Genomic DNA, 17,296 nt, shown 5'->3' with positions numbered 1-17,296 from the left:
CCAAGTGAATTCAGAAAAAATATGATCAAGGAGCAATTACCTGCTTTTATGGCACTTTACCCTTTCAGACATGCAAACATTTTGAAACATTTACTCCACGCTCGTGGTCCTTTCTTATAGGCTCAAACCTTGTTTTTGAACATAAAAGAAGCATTGCCTTTGGAGAAGAGAGCCAGTAGAAATTGAAAAAAGAAAAGAAAAAGAAAAAAGAATGAAAAAAAAAAAGAAAAGTAAAAGCTGTTTCCAAATATCCAATGATTCATTAAAATACTTTTGTTTTTTTAGGAAAAGAAGTTTCCACATATGCACAGTAATCATTTGGCATTTTGTAAGCTTAAGCCTTGGGGAGTTAGTGGTATTTGGCTCCTGACATGGAAGTCTCTCTTGTCAGACAAATCCTTTCCCCTGCACATTCCTGTGAGAGTTTGTTCCTGCTGTGCCTTATGGCAGGCTGTAAAGTGGTTGGGTATGGCTTACACTGCCTGGGCCTACTCCTTCATACTGTGGCTTTAACCTCTTTTTGTGAGTTAGTTTTAACTTTGTGGCTGCTCACTTAGCCGTTGGTTGTTGCACGTAACCTGAGGGTCATTTCGCCTGGGGGAAATTCGGCATGACTCTGAAATGGAGATGAGCCAGTTAATGTGCTCTAAGTAAACCAGCTTGTAGGTGTTGAAGTCCCTTTTGATGACGTCTTTATTTAGTTAAGGATTCTGATTCTTCCGTCTCTGAAGAAAAGCCTCGACATTTCTGAGATTTGAATATTTTTAGGAAGTGATTGTGCCTCTTGAGAAAAATATCAACTAGATTGCCTTTTGACCTCGATTCAGGAAATCTAGGTTCTGATGACTTGAGATTTATTCTTACCATTTTGAATGTTATATATTATTCTCAAGAAAGAATGTGACACCAGGCAAGTTTCGTTCCAAGGAGCAAACACCAAGTGAATACAGAATATGGCAAAAGTGTACATGAATAATTTACTTAGTTAAAAATAGGCAAAGAATTGATTTACAGTCACCAAAGCACAGATACCAGAAAGTAGTTAAGGCGTAAGAGCCTGTAGAGAAGAATATTAAGATGGTGTGATTGTCAGCATATGAGTCAATTGCTGTTTAAATTCTGTCCCTGTTTTCTTTGTGTTCACACTTCATATTTTTTAAATGTATGCAAATTGCTCAACATCATTAGTCATTAGGGAAATGTAAATCAAAACAACCATGAGGTACCACTTCATACCCACTAGGATGGTTATAACTGTAATAATAATTCTTTTAAGAATCCAGAAAATTACAAATGTTATTTTTCTGCCAAAGAAGTAGACAAATTGGACCCATAGTACATTGCTGGTGGGAATCTAAAATGGTTCAGCTGCTGTGGAAATAGTTTGGCAGTTCCCTAATAAGTTAAGCATCATGTTATCATATGACCCAGCTATCATATATACCTATCTAAAAGAACTGAAAAGAGGAATGCAACCAAATACATGTACACACATATTCGTAACAGCACTATCTGCAATAGCCAGAAGGTGGATATGACTCAAATGTCCATCCATGGATACGAGGATAAACAGATCATGGTATATACATATAATGAAATATTATTTGGCTATAAAAAGAATGAAGTACTGGTACAATGTGAATGAACCTTAAAAACATTATGCTAAGAGAAAAAAGCTAGAAGCAAACAAGTCACATATGAATGATTTCATTTATATGAAATATCCAGAATAGATAAACTCATAGAGACAGAATGCACATTGGTGGCTATCATGGACTGATGGAGAGGAGTCAAAGAATGTGGAGTTAATACTTAACAGGTACAGAATTTCCTTTTGGGGTGATGAAATGTTTTGGACTAGATAGAGATGGTGACTGCACAAAATTCTCAATGTACTAAATGCCCCAGAATCATTCACTTTTAAAAGGTTAATTTTAGGGGCGCCTGGGTGGTTTAGTCAGTTAAGCATCCGACTTCAGCTCAGGTCATGATCTCACAGTTTGTGAGTTCAAGCCTTGCATCGGGCTCTGTGCTGATAGCTGAGAGCCTGGAGCCTGCTTCAGATTCTGTGCCTCCCTCTCTCTCTCTGCCTCTCCCCGGCTCGTGCTCTGTTTCTGTCTCTCAAATATAAACGTTAAAAAAAATTTAAGAGGTTAATTTATATGTGAATTTCACCTCAATGAAAAAAAAGTTTAAGAAAATTGGGATATCTATCAGGAGAGCAAAACTGGAAAAAAAAAAAAAAAGATATACAGTACCAAGTGTTGACAGGGATATGGAACAACAGGAACTCTCATAAACTGGCATTGGATGTGCAAATTGGTTAAAATCAGCCCTATCTGCTAGGGCTGAACGTCTAAAACTGCATGCAACGATATGCATGAATCTCATGAACATGATGTGGGGTGAAAGAGGCCAGACACAAAAGGGTACGTGCTGTATGATTTCATTTATATAAAGTACAAAAGACAGTTATGGCTAATCTACATTGATGGAGTCTGGATAGTGGTTGCTGTTGAGGAGGTAGTGGCTTGAAGGAAGTAAGTGCCTCCTGGGTCCTGGTGATGTTCTCGTCCTTGATCTCTAGTTAGTTTCATTGGTACGCTCAGTTTATGAAGTTTATGAACTATACATTTGTGATATGTAGCCTTTCCTGTTTATACCATTCCTCAATAAATATTTAAAAAGTATGCAAATTCAGTGTTAGCATTTTAGGAAGTTTTCAGGTCATTTGGATACTTTAGAATTCTTTAATATTTAGTGGTATTGATGGTGAAGCTAAAAGAGAGAGAGAGAGAGAGAGAGAGAGAGTGTTTGTGTGGTAAATGTAAATATTTAAGTTGGTTCACTATATTTGTGAAAGTTGACTCAACTTTATCTGAAAAGCGAGAATGATAGATGTGATTTATGTCCTGCCTATTGGGAACTGGATCATAGGCCCCCTTTCCATTTTATGTTTTTGATGTGTTTTTTTTTTTAATTTATTTACTTAAATTTATTTCTACTTCATAGAAAACCTGTCTTAAAGAGCTGGGAGAGAAAAACAAAAAGTGTATTTTAAATTCATTCCAAAAAATTGTATTTAAGTAGAGTCTCTACATATATTTTTATAAAATCACAGGCGTTTGCCTATTAAGAGGAATAATATATGTGTGTATTTATATAAATGCACATGTGTAAATACAGACATATGTTACATGTGTATGAAATATTAATGATAGGGGATATATGCATCCATAAACAGAGAAATGATTTTTAGAAAATAAGCTAATGAAAGGTATTTTGATCCAGTGGCAGATTTTGTTCACATTTTCCCCATTCCATATTAAATTTTTCATATGTAAATTTCAAGTTAATTCATTTGTATACAACCATTCACAATTGGTCAAAAAAGAATAACATGAAGTTATGTAACATTTAGAAAATTGGATAGTCTTAAATAAACTAAATATCTATAAATTAAATTCCACTGCCATCAATTAATAAATTAAGACATTTTATTATTGCTATTATTGGTTATAATAATATGCTACCTTTCTATCAGGATTTGCACTTGACAATCTTTTACATATATATAATGCTATAATTAATTTTATTTCTTCTAAGAAATATTTGCTCCTTGGGATAGAATAAAACACTGCCTTTCTTTGGATCATTAGCCCAGCCCAGGGCTCTTTCACTTAAAGAATAAATGTAAATTTAAACAAATGAAACAATTAGATGAAAAATCTTACTCTCACACACTGATGCTGAACTGGACATTGGCAGGAATAAAAAACCAGTTCCATAGATAATAATGAACACCAGTGGACAGCGAAGTCACTGTCTAGATGAGTTTTAAACTCCTTTCCTTTATAAAAACAGTGCTTCTTAATATGCCGGAGTACTCAGCAGAGAGGGTGTGTGTATGCTTTAATGGTATAACTTCAGATAAATACACATGCACACAGAGACATAGCACTGTGATTTGGCTAATAAATTGTAATATTTGTTTATTTCATAATGGAATTTAAAGTCAGGAGTAACTTTCAAGGCCATTTAGTTCAATCCCCTTATTTTATACATAACCTTTGTTACTGTGGTGTTTTTACTATTGAAGTTAAGTTTAAACATGTTCAAACCTGTGCAAAACAGATTGGAAGAAATATCACCACGCAGTCATTACAATCGCCTATTCATCAGCAAGGCATATTCACTCACAGGAATGAATTATTTATTCATCAACCAGTGATAACCCTATTGACACAGATTTTAAATAAAAAGTAATACATATATTTATAAATAACAGCTCCTAAATAATAACCAACAGCTCATAATATACATTTCAGGGCCCACTTCACACAAGAACAGCATATTCATTGCTCGGGGAAAGGGTTCAATTTATTGAATGATGCATTTATAATTTGGGGCTATAGGTTTTTGAAGCTAGTAATTACATTAGAAACATAAGTCTAGGTTATGTATTTTGATAACATTTGCAAAACTGTGTGCTTACTGAGTATTCTAGAATGATTTTTTTTTCTACTCACATTTATTGTCCAGCATATATCTTTTTTCTGAAATAAAAATGGTATAACAAAGAATCAGATTTTAGAGGTATACAATGATTAGGGTAATTCATTTTATAATCTTTAGCAGTGTTTTCTTATATATGATTCACAATGAAGTTGCTGCTTATAAAAATAATATGTGCTCAGTGGAAAACATTTGGAAATATTGAAAAGCAGGACTACCAAATACAAAACTTACTAACCGGAAAACAATAACATATCATGTTGGTGATTTTCCCCCCCACACCAAATACGCCTCCCCTGCCTTTCTACAACACGCATAAATATACCTGCATGTTTTTATTGTGCATTCAGCCTCTACCATTCTCATGCTCTGTGACCTTTAGCAAGTTACCTTAAGTCTCTGTGCCTTTGTTCCTTCATCTTTAAAATATGGATAGTGGTAGTAACCATGATACAGAATTATAAAAATTAAGTGATGTAGTGAATTCAAAGTTTTATAAGAGTGCCTGGCATAATATGTATTAACTATTATTATAGCTATGATCATATGTTTTAAAAATATTTTAAAATCATCAAAAATTTCTCATTTTTATTTGAAAGCCACCCCAGTCATTGGTAGCATATTGTATTATTTTCAGTAAGCCATAATATTATCTTTTTTCCCCCCTCCGTGATAATGGTGGCAAGTGGGACATCTGCAAAATATGTTCCATGAAAAATGGATCTTCACACAGACTTATGTTGTCATTTTAGTTTGATTTTTGAGAAATGAGTTTGGCACATCTGCCAAATCCTTTCATAAGATGCTACATTCCTGTTTTTATTTTAGTTTATTTCATTTATGGAAAGTTCTTTTCTTCTCCACTCCTCCCACAGGCACCCCCTCTTAGCCCCCATTCCTCTCTGTCCCAAACTATAATGTTGATGTACATTTAAAACTTTAAAATAAAAAAAAAAAGGATCAGAAACTGGAAGGAATCTGTCAGTTTTTAAAAGTCATTCTCCTTTTGATATATTTAGATTACCAAAAAACAAAAACAAAACCAAAAAACAAAAACATAAAACAAAACCAAAAAACCAAACCTGTCTTTTACACTGTGAAAATGTACTGTCTGATAATAAGTGACCTTTCTTTCAGGGTGGGAAGGAGAAGACTGGTTTGGGGAGGGGAAAGAATGGAGGAAAACAGACGAAGAATCAGTTTGCAAACATGTGTTAATATTTAGATTTTTTTAAGTGAAAAGTTAAGTAGTTAATGCTTTTTTACAAACTGTCTTTGATACCGTGTTTTGTTTATTCCATCCCAGAAGAAGTTAGCGGTATACAGCAAGATGCAGGACTCTCTGGAAGTCACCCTTCCCAGCAAACAAGAGGAGGAGGAGGATGAGGAGGAGGAGGAGGAGGAGGAGGAGAAAGACCAGCCTGCCGAGATGGAGTACCTTAACTCTCGCTGTGTCCTTTTCACTTATTTCCAGGGAGACATTGGGTCAGTAGTGGATGAACACTTCTCAAGAGCTTTGGGCCAAGCCAGCACCCTCCATCCAGAATCTGCCATTTCAAAAAGCAAGATGGGGCTAACCCCACTATGGCGAGGTAAGAATTCAAAAGCAGATGCTCTCCAGGGCACTGTCTCTGTTGCGCAACTGCCTGTACCAGGTTCCAGCTGGAGACTTGCCCCTGGAGGACGGATATCCACTTGCTTTTTAATTTTTAAGGACAGCAAGGAATTTCTTTCAGACAAACAGCTGGATCAGTTTTGTCACATGTGGAATGCAGGGTCGGAAAGGATGCAGTCACACCCCTTAAATTCCTCATGGAAAGTAGTGATGCAACCAGCCTGAGTTTATAGTGGCAGGACGGAGCTGTGAAGCACCATTCCTTAAGCCCCAGTGGCCCAATTTGGATCTCTAAATAATAGGCGTGCCTGGATCAGCTTTTAGAAATTAGCTCTTGCTCATTCCACTAGGTGCTACGTGGTGACATAGCAGAAATCTGAGTCTGACCCAGGAGTACAAACTTTAAAAGCCTTCAGTGTTTTCTTGATAGTTTTCTCTGTCCTGCTTTGTTGTGGTATGGACTCCTTCAGTTTACAGTCCAGACATTATTGACTGTGTCTACATGGTTTAGGCTGTTGTTCTTGCCTTGGTAAAGGTAAAGCAGTACATGGGGCATCCTCTTCTCTATTTCCTTCTCTGTAGAGGTCACAGAGGTGTGTTTGAACTGATTACTGGCTCACAGAAGATCATTGGATGACATCTAATTGGGCAATGACAAGATTAGGGGAAAATTACGCATCATTTAATGCTAGTTGTAGAGAAATGCGTTATGGACGTTTCTTTTGAACTCACCTGGTTATAAGAAGCCTCTAGTAAAATCATTCTCAAAGTGTGGTTTCCTGTACCAGGAACATGAGCATCACATGGGAGCTTGTTAGAAATGCAGGATTTTCTGGCCGCACCCGAGAATCTCAGACCTACTGAATCAGAACAAACTGTGTTTTAGCCAGCCCTCCTGGTGATTCTAATACAGGCTCAAGTTTGAAAATCCTTAATCTAGTGCCGTTAAAAACAAAGATTGCAGGCCCCTAACTCAGACCTATTAAATCAGAGTCTTCAGAGGGAGGCTCTGGGAATCACATCTTAACAAGTGCCCCAAGTGATCATATGGTGAGGAAAGGCTGGCCACCTGTGGTAGAGGGCAGGGAAGAGGGCAGGTGCTACATGGCCATTTCCTGTCAGCATCAGAGGAATGGTTCTGCTCCACTGTAGGGGAGGTCGTGGCTGGATGAAATTGCCAGGCCTGACCTATTTGCCGGCTTGCCTTCCTTCCTTCCTCCTTTCTTCCTTTTAGTACATAGGAAGAACACTAAGATCGTAGTGACTGTAGAGAGGAAGGTGGAATGCACATTCAAGAAATGGTAGACCTCGATAGAAATGATTCGGGAAGCATAATTGCTTTATTTGATTAGTAAATGTTACAGATTTCCCACAAAATTGAGAACTGAGTCCTTCTTGGAGGCCTAAGATGTTTGTGGAATCAACCAATATCCTGTTTGGTAGCATGTGGTAAATACTTTTAATATGTGTGGAAGGTAAAAACAGGAAAACTTCAGTAAATTGGCTGACTTTCATAAATAGTCTGTATCTCAAATAAATCATGTCAGGATAATCTGTCATTGGAGAGTATTAAATACAATGCCTACTTTTTTTTCTTTTTTTTTTTAAACGTAGTGGTATACACAGCCTAGGAATCATTTAATCTGGAATATAGAAACAAGAGTTCCAAATTATAATTAGATGTGAGTGATTAGTAAGTATTATAATCAGGATAGTTTTAAGTGAGGTATAGTATATATGCAAAAACTCTATACTAATCCAGTGTTTTCCCATTATCCATGTGACTAAATAGAAATCTTTGGACTGATTTCAAATTTCCATATAGAAAGGATAGAGAATGGTAATGTTTCAGCAACTATTATTACAATTTTCTTGGGATTATTTTATATTTGGTCTTCAAACCTGCCTCCTGTTTCATTCCTTGACATACACAGCAAATGTTAAAGGTACTGCTATGTAGTGGAAATATATCGGTGAACAGGAGAGCCTAAGCCTCTGTGTTCATGGAGCTTTTTAGTGAAAGAGAAAGGTACGAAGTATAGAATGAAATGCTAGGTGTGGATTTACTTAGGGTGACAATAGATGCTGTCTCTGAGACCGTTACATGTGATAAGAGTGGTCTTCATCATGTGAATATCTAGGGGGAAGTTATTTGAGGCAGCGGGAACAGCCGGTACAAAAGCCCTATGGAAGGACTGAGCTTAGAGTGTCCGATGAGAAGCAATAGTGCTGCCATGAGTGGAATGAGAAGCAGAGTGACAGGCAGAGACTAGAATTTTTAGGGCTTTGTGTGTCAGTTTAGTGTATCAGGGTAGTGCAGGCAAATGCAGCTGATACTTTAATTTCCATCTCTTCCTCTCCCACTAAGACTAGTTATATCGTATCTAGTTTTCTCACCTCATTTTCCCTCAACATAATGCATTTCTACCTGGAAAATAAAGAATAAATATGAATTGAATGATTATGACTGAATTAGATGAATCAAGTTCATACCATTTATCCCAGATTAGAAAATAAAAAAGTTGTCAACGTAGAATTTATTAGCATTGAGTATGAAATTTTTGGTTATAGTTTCCTTGTGTGTAAAATAAGGGGGATGAATGAAATAATTGCTAAAATCTTGTCTCTGCAAGCTTCTGTGATTTCAAGTGTATTTTTTACTTTCCATTTGTGGTACAACTTTTCCATAGTTGTTTAGTTGTGAATTAGTCGATTTTTAATAAACGGAAATAACTTGGATGTGATTTAAAGGAGATCCACAAAAATATAAATAAAGATTTAGAAAATAATATCTTTAAGAGAGGTGTAATGAATTGAGATTCCCATGTTTAGTGAAGAGAGTTACCAGTAATTTTGTGTTAGTTGCCAAAGTAACACAGGTTTGGATAATGCAGCCATTGGATTCTCCTTGTTTTGCGGTTCTAGTGTGGGCCTTACAATGTCTGATGGCAACATGATCTTGGATTAATTAGTTAACATTGCTCTGAACTCAATTTAAATTACAGTATGTGTTTATTGATATGTTTCCTTGGGTTATTGTAAGGATTCGACGATAATGCATATGAATGATTTGTGGCACACGGCTTTATGCAAGGTGCTAAACAATGATGCCTTTTCTCTCTTCCTTAAGTAAGTTTCCACTCATTTGACATATAGAAAACCAACCTTGGGTTTTTACCCAGAAATATTCTTTGAATTTCTGGCAAAAACACAGTGTCTTGGACAAAGTAGCTACTCAACACTATTGACAATGTTGATGGCCGTAGCAGTGATAGTTTATGCAGGAGCACTAGCCAGCTGTACTAAATTAACGGGTCTAATTTATGGCATGAAGTTTTTACAGTGCTACACAAGTGGTATAGTCCTACGAAGGAATTTAGAACTGAGTTATGTTTGGTTGCAGAATATATTTCCACAGTAAATCTTTAGACAAGGATAGAGTGTCAGCTAATAATGGAATAATGGTCATACTTTGAGTGTGTGTCTTGATGGAGTTAGGAAAGTCCTCTTTAGGTATTTTGCAGCTTTTAGGCAAACAATTGGTAGGAAATATTTGTACTCTATTTGACACAACATCACATCGATGACCTCTTATCCCAGTATACATTCTTACTAATAGGGCTTCTCAGCTGAGAAAACCTAATGAATCTAATGGCCCTGTTATCCCCATCTAAATAGAAACACTGGCTTCAAATATGTCTGTGTATTGATCTCAGTGCCCAAGTGTTATTACAGAAAGTGTGTGTGTGTGTGTGTGTCTGTGTCTATGTAGGAAAGCCAAGTAGTAGTTGACGCTTAGCAAAATATGTCATTAACTTAAAAACCATGCTAAATGGTGAGAACTTGATATTTTGTTGTTGTTGTTGCAAAGTAAATATTTATTGCTAATTGATTTACATAGTGTCTGCTTAGAGCAACTCATTCTCATAGGAAAGACCTCTCAGAATGAGTACTAGCCTAAAATAACAAAAGAGGAGTATGGGAAAGAGGGTGGGTCTCTTAAGCTGGGTGAGACTAGAAAAGACAGCTGGGCTCCACCTCCAGGAGGCACTGGAGGTTATTGCTGATGGCAAGTTTCGGACAAACACATGGAAGGAAAGAGTGGTCTGACTTCATCATCCTGCCTCCTTGAAACTCATTGTAGAGTCACAATGTCCATTTTGAGCGACTCTAAAGCAAAGTAGAGGACCATCTTTGGACGTGATGGAAATGACTAATTCCTGAGTGACAGAAAACATTGGAAAATGTAGCCTTTCACCTCTGACCCAACACTTTGTTTTCATGGGAAGCAGAATAAGAGGATGGGAATTAAATTACAGCAAGGACACTTTGGGTTAAGAATTGAGTGGCATTTTTTATTCACTGAAGTTAATAAAAAGGTAAATGTTACCTTTTAATATTAATGTTTTGAATCACTACTCTAAGAATGTGTTTTCTGGAGACTTTTAAGATGACTTAAGATAGAGGTTTTACAACATTTTACTGTCCCATTTTCCTTTTAATATAGTTTTTATTTTTTTTTAAATTAAGTAGTAAAATGTTAAAGGTTGAAATTGAATGTTGAATTTTCTCTGGCTTAAGTTGTTTGCCCTTAGATTTTTTTTGTCAGAAATATTTACAGTTAATACAAAAGATATCCCGGTTATTATGAAATTGAAAGAACAACTTCATGTTCCATGCTAACTCTTCTGTGTCCTTAAGATATATTTCTGTATAATTCACACAGTGAGATTACTGGGTATGCCTTGGGTGGGTTGTATCAGACAGCATATCAATTTTGTCATTTTTATCATTTAGAAATAAGGTGTGTGTGTGTGTGTGTGTGTGTGTGTGTGTGTGTGTGTGATATTTTTAAATTCCAAATGCAAATTGAACCAAGTATATTCAGATTTTTTATGTGCCAGAATGTCAGTGTTAACATCATCCAAATACTGAGTAACATTAAGCCCAACATCACCATGGAGTGTTAACATTTGACAATTGTGAATTGCCTCTACTAACCTGAAAAGTAATATGGCATGGGAATAGTTTGTGCACAAGTTTTTCATATGTTTTCTCATCAAACAAATGTGGCTGTGATTAAGTACTCTTAGGCAAAGAGTCATGTAATGAAAAAAATTTACATACATATGAAATAAGCACATTGATTCCCAGGCATGAAACAAAGCATATCATCTGTTTCTTTGTATTAAGATTATTTTTTAACAAGATAGCAAATAGTGGTTTTGAAGTGTAGACTTGTCCATAAACATATTTTCTCTTCAATATTGTTTCATTTACTTGTAAAATGCAACATTGTCTTTGAAAAAGGCTGCATAGATCTCTGCAAACTTTATATTAATCTCAGGAGACATAGCAGGACTAGGAAAATATTAAGTTGCTTCTAATTTTATTTTTCCCTGAGGTATTTTAAAGCTTTGTTCAGCACGTTTAGAGCACGTTTTTAAAAATAAGTTTCCACTTTCATTGATAATGTGCTCACTAATTATAATACAATAATTCATAAATAGGGTAGTATTTTGGGTAAGGAATTTGTTCATTGTCCACATTTGTGCATGCATATGCAAAATGCTTAAACATCTATAAAATTGGGTCCAAATGTATATAAATGAAAGGAAATAAAAGAAAAGCACGCAGGAAAATGACATAGTTTTGATATTTTAATGGGGGATTTTCATTAGGGAACTCAGTTTCTCTGACACACACCTCTGGGTTGGATTTAGCAATTTTCATAATGGGTTTGTGGCCCCACCAGGAGATGAAAGTTATGAGCAGAATGAAGGGTTTGCTACCAAAGATTGAGTCTATGACAGCAAAGTGGCAGAAAAGTGGCACCCTGAGGTGGCAAAGCTGCACTGTATAATATAAGGAGCCTCTATACACTTTTTGTATGGGTTTTAATTTTAAACATTGACAGCTAGCACTGTGGGTGTTGACAGAATATTCTACAAATGGCCATCATTTAAGGCAAATTGAATTTTCTTCTCACAGCTTACACAACTTTCTTTGTTGGTCATTAGCACCCACTCTTCATATGTCAAAGGAAGACAGTTCTGAAATAAAATATATTTGCCCCGATGCCAGCAGGTTTGACTTTAAGTGCTATTTTCTGATAGATGTGATAGTGACAAAACAAAGTCATTCAATTAAAAGTTTGCCTGGACTGTTTGAAGACTCAAAGAACAATGTGTGCTTCTGTCCTTTCCTGTTAGGAGAATATGATTATTTGTTTTATTTCCCCAAGGGCTTTGAGATCCTTGGAGATTCTGTGGGGACAGACTTGAATGCGAGATACCGAATAGCTGTTTGTCCATAGAATGGATGGGGTGAATGATGATAGCCCTGCTGTAGGGCTGATGGACAGAGAAGTGATGTTTGCAATGCTAGTGGCACCGTCCTTAGGGGAGTTAGGGAAAGGAAACATTTGAACACCATGTTGATACCCTAATTATGTTCAAGTTACATATACTATGGTTGGTTCAAGTTACAGAAGCTTTCCTCTGAGGTAAATTATGTCCTGGACATTTATGAAGTGAGAACATGGCTATGTCAGAGTTGTGAATACTTTTATTTCAGAGTACTTCTCAGGATATTCTTCATTCAATGAAAAGATCTAGCCAGGCTCTTTTCTCTAGAACCCTGTATGAAAACAGTATTACACATGCATGACTAATGTGCTAGGCAACCTTATCGTCATCTATAGATAGACATCGTAGGCCACTTCACAGAATGATAGAAGTATAGAGCCAGAAGATATTTGGCATTTTCATTCAAATACCTCATATGGGAGAAAGTGAGCCACAGAGAGATCAACAGATCCATGTGAGGTCATAAAGTCAGACAAGGTAATTGCTAGGTGCTAGCTCTCTGGCTGAGCTCTCTAGACTCCCTGTCTGGTGCTTGCTCTTTTACACCACACAGTACAGGGCAGGCTATGGCTGGAGGTAGGGATGTTTACAGTCACAGATCTGACTGTATCATTCCCTATATTAAAACCCTCCAAAGCTCACTGGCACCTTCTCAGGACAGCACCCACATTCATTACGTAGCTTGCAAGGCCATACCCATCTGGGTCTTTCTTGGACCCAGTCTGACTTTTTAGTCTAATTTTTTTGCCACCTTCTACCCACAGAATTCTTGTTCCCCATATGCTATTGTGTGTGTGTGTGTGTGTGTGTGTGTGTGTGTGTGTGTGTGTTCGGGTCTGTGCAATTTTTGGCCTTTTTTTCATGTACTTTTTTGCCTAAACAACTCTTCCCTACCTTTTCACAAAGCTAGCCCTCCCCACCTTTCCAATTGATCTTTTCTTAGGCTGCTTCTGTGCCCTCTCTCTGTGCTTCCCCTTATGAGAGCCCTACCAGGTCACACATTGCATGTGTTTATTTATTTATATGTCCCTGCTCGATTGTGATTAAGAATGATGTGTCTTTGCTCATCCCTGACCTCTCTCTATTTGGTACATAGTAGGTCATCTATAAATAAGTTAGGATGATTGATTGGAGAAATTTAACTGAAGGCAACAGTTGGGGAGGGTTTTCCCTCTTTATTTATCTCTAAGTGCTATTTTTTTATATCCCCCCCCCCAAACCCTTCCTCAAATCTATTGTCCCTGCTTGAATCTCCTCCAATCATGATTTCCACAGAACGATGACCAAATTCTAGATGTTCATGTTATGGTTGCAATTGTGCCCTCTTGTGGCACAGTTATGAAGAGTGCCAGCCACTGGGGCAGGCTACCTGTCTTCAAAGCCCAGTCTCCTACTTGCTAGCTGTGAAGTCTTAGGCTTCTTCCCTGCCTCAATTTCCATATCTCTAAAATGGGGATGATAACAGTAACTCATAGGGTTGGAGTGAGGCTCCAATAAGATCATCCATGAAAAGCCCCTGGACTAAGATTGGGCTTTTGGTCACTGTCATTAAATATTAGCAACTGTTATCTTCTTGAAGGAAGATGAGTGTTGGTGAGCATAATTAAGTGTGATCTTCCATTTATTACTTTCAGCCTTAAAATGTTCAGTTCGAGTGAAAATTATATTTGCATTTTTAAGAAGTTTGGTAAACATCATCATTTCCAACCACCTGAATCACACCTGTGGCATAAGCTTTCTTTACCTGTGACACATGTACCTGCGACCTCTGCTCAGACCTGGTGGCAGCGATCTGCCCAGTAGGAAATGAAGCTTTCGAATCTCATACTTGCAAACTTCAGCATAGGCTGTGACTGCATAAGCTAAGCAAACAAGGGGTGGGGGGCACTCATTCAGCACCTTGAACCGTGTGCACTGACTTGGTATGGGAGCTCAGAGGCTTACCTGGTATCAATTTACCTCTGTGTGCGGAGAAAAGAGTGCATGGTAATTAGCCCGCCTGTAAAATGTTGGACAAGTAGAGGCAAGTCTATCCTAGAACTGAATCTTATGTAAATAATTTTTCTGTCTTCTCAGACAGCTCAGCTCTCTCAAGCCAGCGGAATAGTTTCCCGACTTCCTTTTGGACCAGCTCTTACCAGCCCCCACCTGCACCCTGCTTGGGGGGTGTTCATCCTGACTTCCAGGTCACTGCACCCCCTGGCACCTTTACTGCGGCCGACCCCAGCCCCTGGCCAGGACACGGCCTGCATCAGACTGGCCCAGCCCCTCCCCCGCCCGCATCCGAGTCCTGGCACTATCCTTTGGCATCTCAGGTGAGCCCATCCTACAGCCACATGCATGATGTGTACATGCGGCACCACCACCCCCACGCCCACATGCACCACCGCCACCACCACCACCACCACCACCACCACCCTTCTGCTGGCTCTGCCCTGGATCCGTCCTATGGGCCCCTGCTGATGCCATCAGTGCGTGCAGCCAGGATTCCTGCTCCCCAGTGTGACATCACAAAGACAGACCCGACTACAGTCACCACTGCTACCTCAGCGTGGGCCGGAGCCTTTCATGGAACCATGGACTTAGTGCCAAGTGTGGGGTTTGAAACAGGTGAGCTGGAGAATCTCTTCCTGTCTAAAAAAAAGAAGGGAAAGCAAGGAAACAAGTATAAAAATATGGAGGATGTTTTGTGAATGCTGTGCAGTATTTTTCTCTTCTGTGTAATGTTAAGCTTTGCCGATATGTTTATGGAGCTAACCACGTTGCAGTAATCTCTCCACTCCTGCAGGAACTGGTATGACTGGCCTGAGAGAGGTCTCCGAACTTTTCTCCCATTTCTTAAACTAGTGATCTTCCTTTGAACTGGAATCTCTCATACCCTATGTTTACAAAGAGTTGAGCACATTCTGTAAGTCTCCCCTGTCTCTGTGCTCCGTACCATGTGGAATGCCTGATAGAATTCAGAGAGAGCGTGCTTTGGTAACTTTTCCTTCTGTCCTTTTTGTCAGGCCTTATGATTTGTAGAACAAACTGCCTTCTGGATTATAACCCATGGAATATAATCATGGTCTTTTGAAAAGAGTTAGGGAACATATTTTAAAGGAATGGATTTCCTTTCCTTCCTTTGCCTTCTCCTCTTCCTCCTCCCTCTCTTTCTCTCTCTCTGTTTTAAATAACACGGGACTTAAAAGACTGCTATAAAGTTTATATTCAACAGATTTCAATAAAATTGCTAAGGAACATTTAGCTCCTCTCTGGAATTCACTAGTTCTTAAGGAAGTGTGTGAAGTTTGGTCTTAGTTTTTAGACCAGATGACTCATATTAATAGTAGTAATAGTTCTGAGTTCACAAAAATCACAGGTATCAGAGGCTAAAAATACAAACCAAGTCATTGATTGCATCCCCAGAGTTTACATCCCAAAGTCACCCACCTCCACCTCCAGTGCCAGGTGCTTGTCCTAGACTGTCCAGACATTTAAAGGAACTCACTCTTTTCTTAGTTTTTCTAGTTTTTCTTCTATTCTTAGTGTGCAAGATCTTTCACCTGAATGCTGGTTCCCAGCAGAGAAGTCCCCAGAGTAATAAATGCTTACCATCAAGTTGCATTCACCCTGACATAAGTGAACATTCTTATCTTGGTTAAGTGGTTCTCTCTGGTGAGCTTTCGAGTGTTGGTCATTGCTTAAACACACCCAGTTCAGCTTCTTATTAAGTCCCTGGGTTCAAGCTGCTTTTCTTTTCTTTTTTTTTATTGTAGAGAAAGAGAGAGTGTGTGCAAGTGGGGAAGGGGGCAGAGGGAGAGAGAAAGAATCTTTTTTTGTTTAATTTTTTTAATGTTTATTTACTTTTGAAGAGACAGATGAGCATGAGCGGGGGAGGGGCAGAGAGAGAGGGAGACACAGAATCTGAAGCAGGCTCCAGGCTCCGTGCTGGGCTGTCAGTACAGAGTCTGATACAGGGCTCAAACTCACCAGTGGTAAGATCATAACCTGAGCCAAAGTGGGATTCTTAACCTACTGAGCCACCCAGGCACCCTGAGAGAGACAGGGAGAGAGGGAGACGGAGAGAGAGAGAGAGAGAGAGAGAGAGAGAATGAGAATCTTAAGTAGGCCCTGCGCTGAGCATGGAGCCCCATGCAGAGCTCAATCTGATCCCACAACCCTGGGTTCATGACCTGAACTGAAACCAAGAGTCAGACAGTCAACCACCTGAGCCACACAGGCACCCCTCAAGTTGCTTTTCCAAAAAAGTATCAGGAGACTTGATTCTCTCTCTCTAGGAGAAGAGAATATGGTGGGGCTAATCACCACATACTTTCTTTCTTTGCCACATACTAACAGAATGAAGGCAGCTCTTAAGTGACTTGATGCATGGGGCCAGGTCTGATGAGAGTCCCAGTCTGGTAACTGCCATCACGGTCAGCCAGTCTGTGGAGGCTCTTCTCTATCTCATTTCTGGGATACTGTGTGGCCAAAGCTAACAGTGCTCTTCAAAGGCATAGAATCTTAGTAAGTCTGGGCTGCTGTAACAGAATACCATATACTGGGTGGCTCAAACAGCAAACATTTACTTCTCATAGTTCTGAAGGCTGATAAGTCTGAGATCAAGGTGTCAACTCATTCAGTGTCTGGTGAGGGCCTGTATCCTGGTTCATAGACACTATCTTCTCAGTTTGTCCTCACACGGTAGAAGAGACAAGGGAATTCTCTGAGATCTCATTTATAAGGACACTAATCCCATTAAAGAAGGCTCTGCCTTCATGACATAATCACTTCCCTAAAAATGTCCGCCTCCTCA

The 17,296-nt window shown here is 38.5% G+C and overlaps 1 protein-coding gene across 5 annotated transcripts in view; it reads left to right on the top strand.

The window, feature by feature from the left end:
• The window catches only part of VGLL3 (vestigial like family member 3), a 48,114-nt gene that overhangs the window by 8,283 nt on the left and 22,535 nt on the right, over positions 1 to 17,296 (top strand). For 3 of the 5 annotated variants that reach the window (XR_006718271.1, XM_045501679.1, XM_045501682.1), the window contains exons 2-3: positions 5,822 to 6,107; positions 14,575 to 15,108. Coding sequence is in view for 4 of the 5 variants with exons in the window: in XM_045501679.1 (XP_045357635.1) it covers positions 5,822 to 6,107; positions 14,575 to 15,108 (820 nt within the window). In the remaining variant the exon portion in view is untranslated. The remainder of the gene's footprint in view (positions 1 to 5,821; positions 6,108 to 14,574; positions 15,109 to 17,296) is intronic. The other 2 variants (XM_045501680.1, XM_045501683.1) reach the window with 2 other exon arrangements.

The sequence above is a fragment of the Leopardus geoffroyi genome, chromosome C2 (assembly GCF_018350155.1).
Source record: "Leopardus geoffroyi isolate Oge1 chromosome C2, O.geoffroyi_Oge1_pat1.0, whole genome shotgun sequence".
Lineage (NCBI taxonomy): Eukaryota > Metazoa > Chordata > Mammalia > Carnivora > Felidae > Leopardus > Leopardus geoffroyi.
Note: the sequence above shows the minus strand (reverse complement) of the source record. Positions and strands in the feature narration are given on the sequence as shown.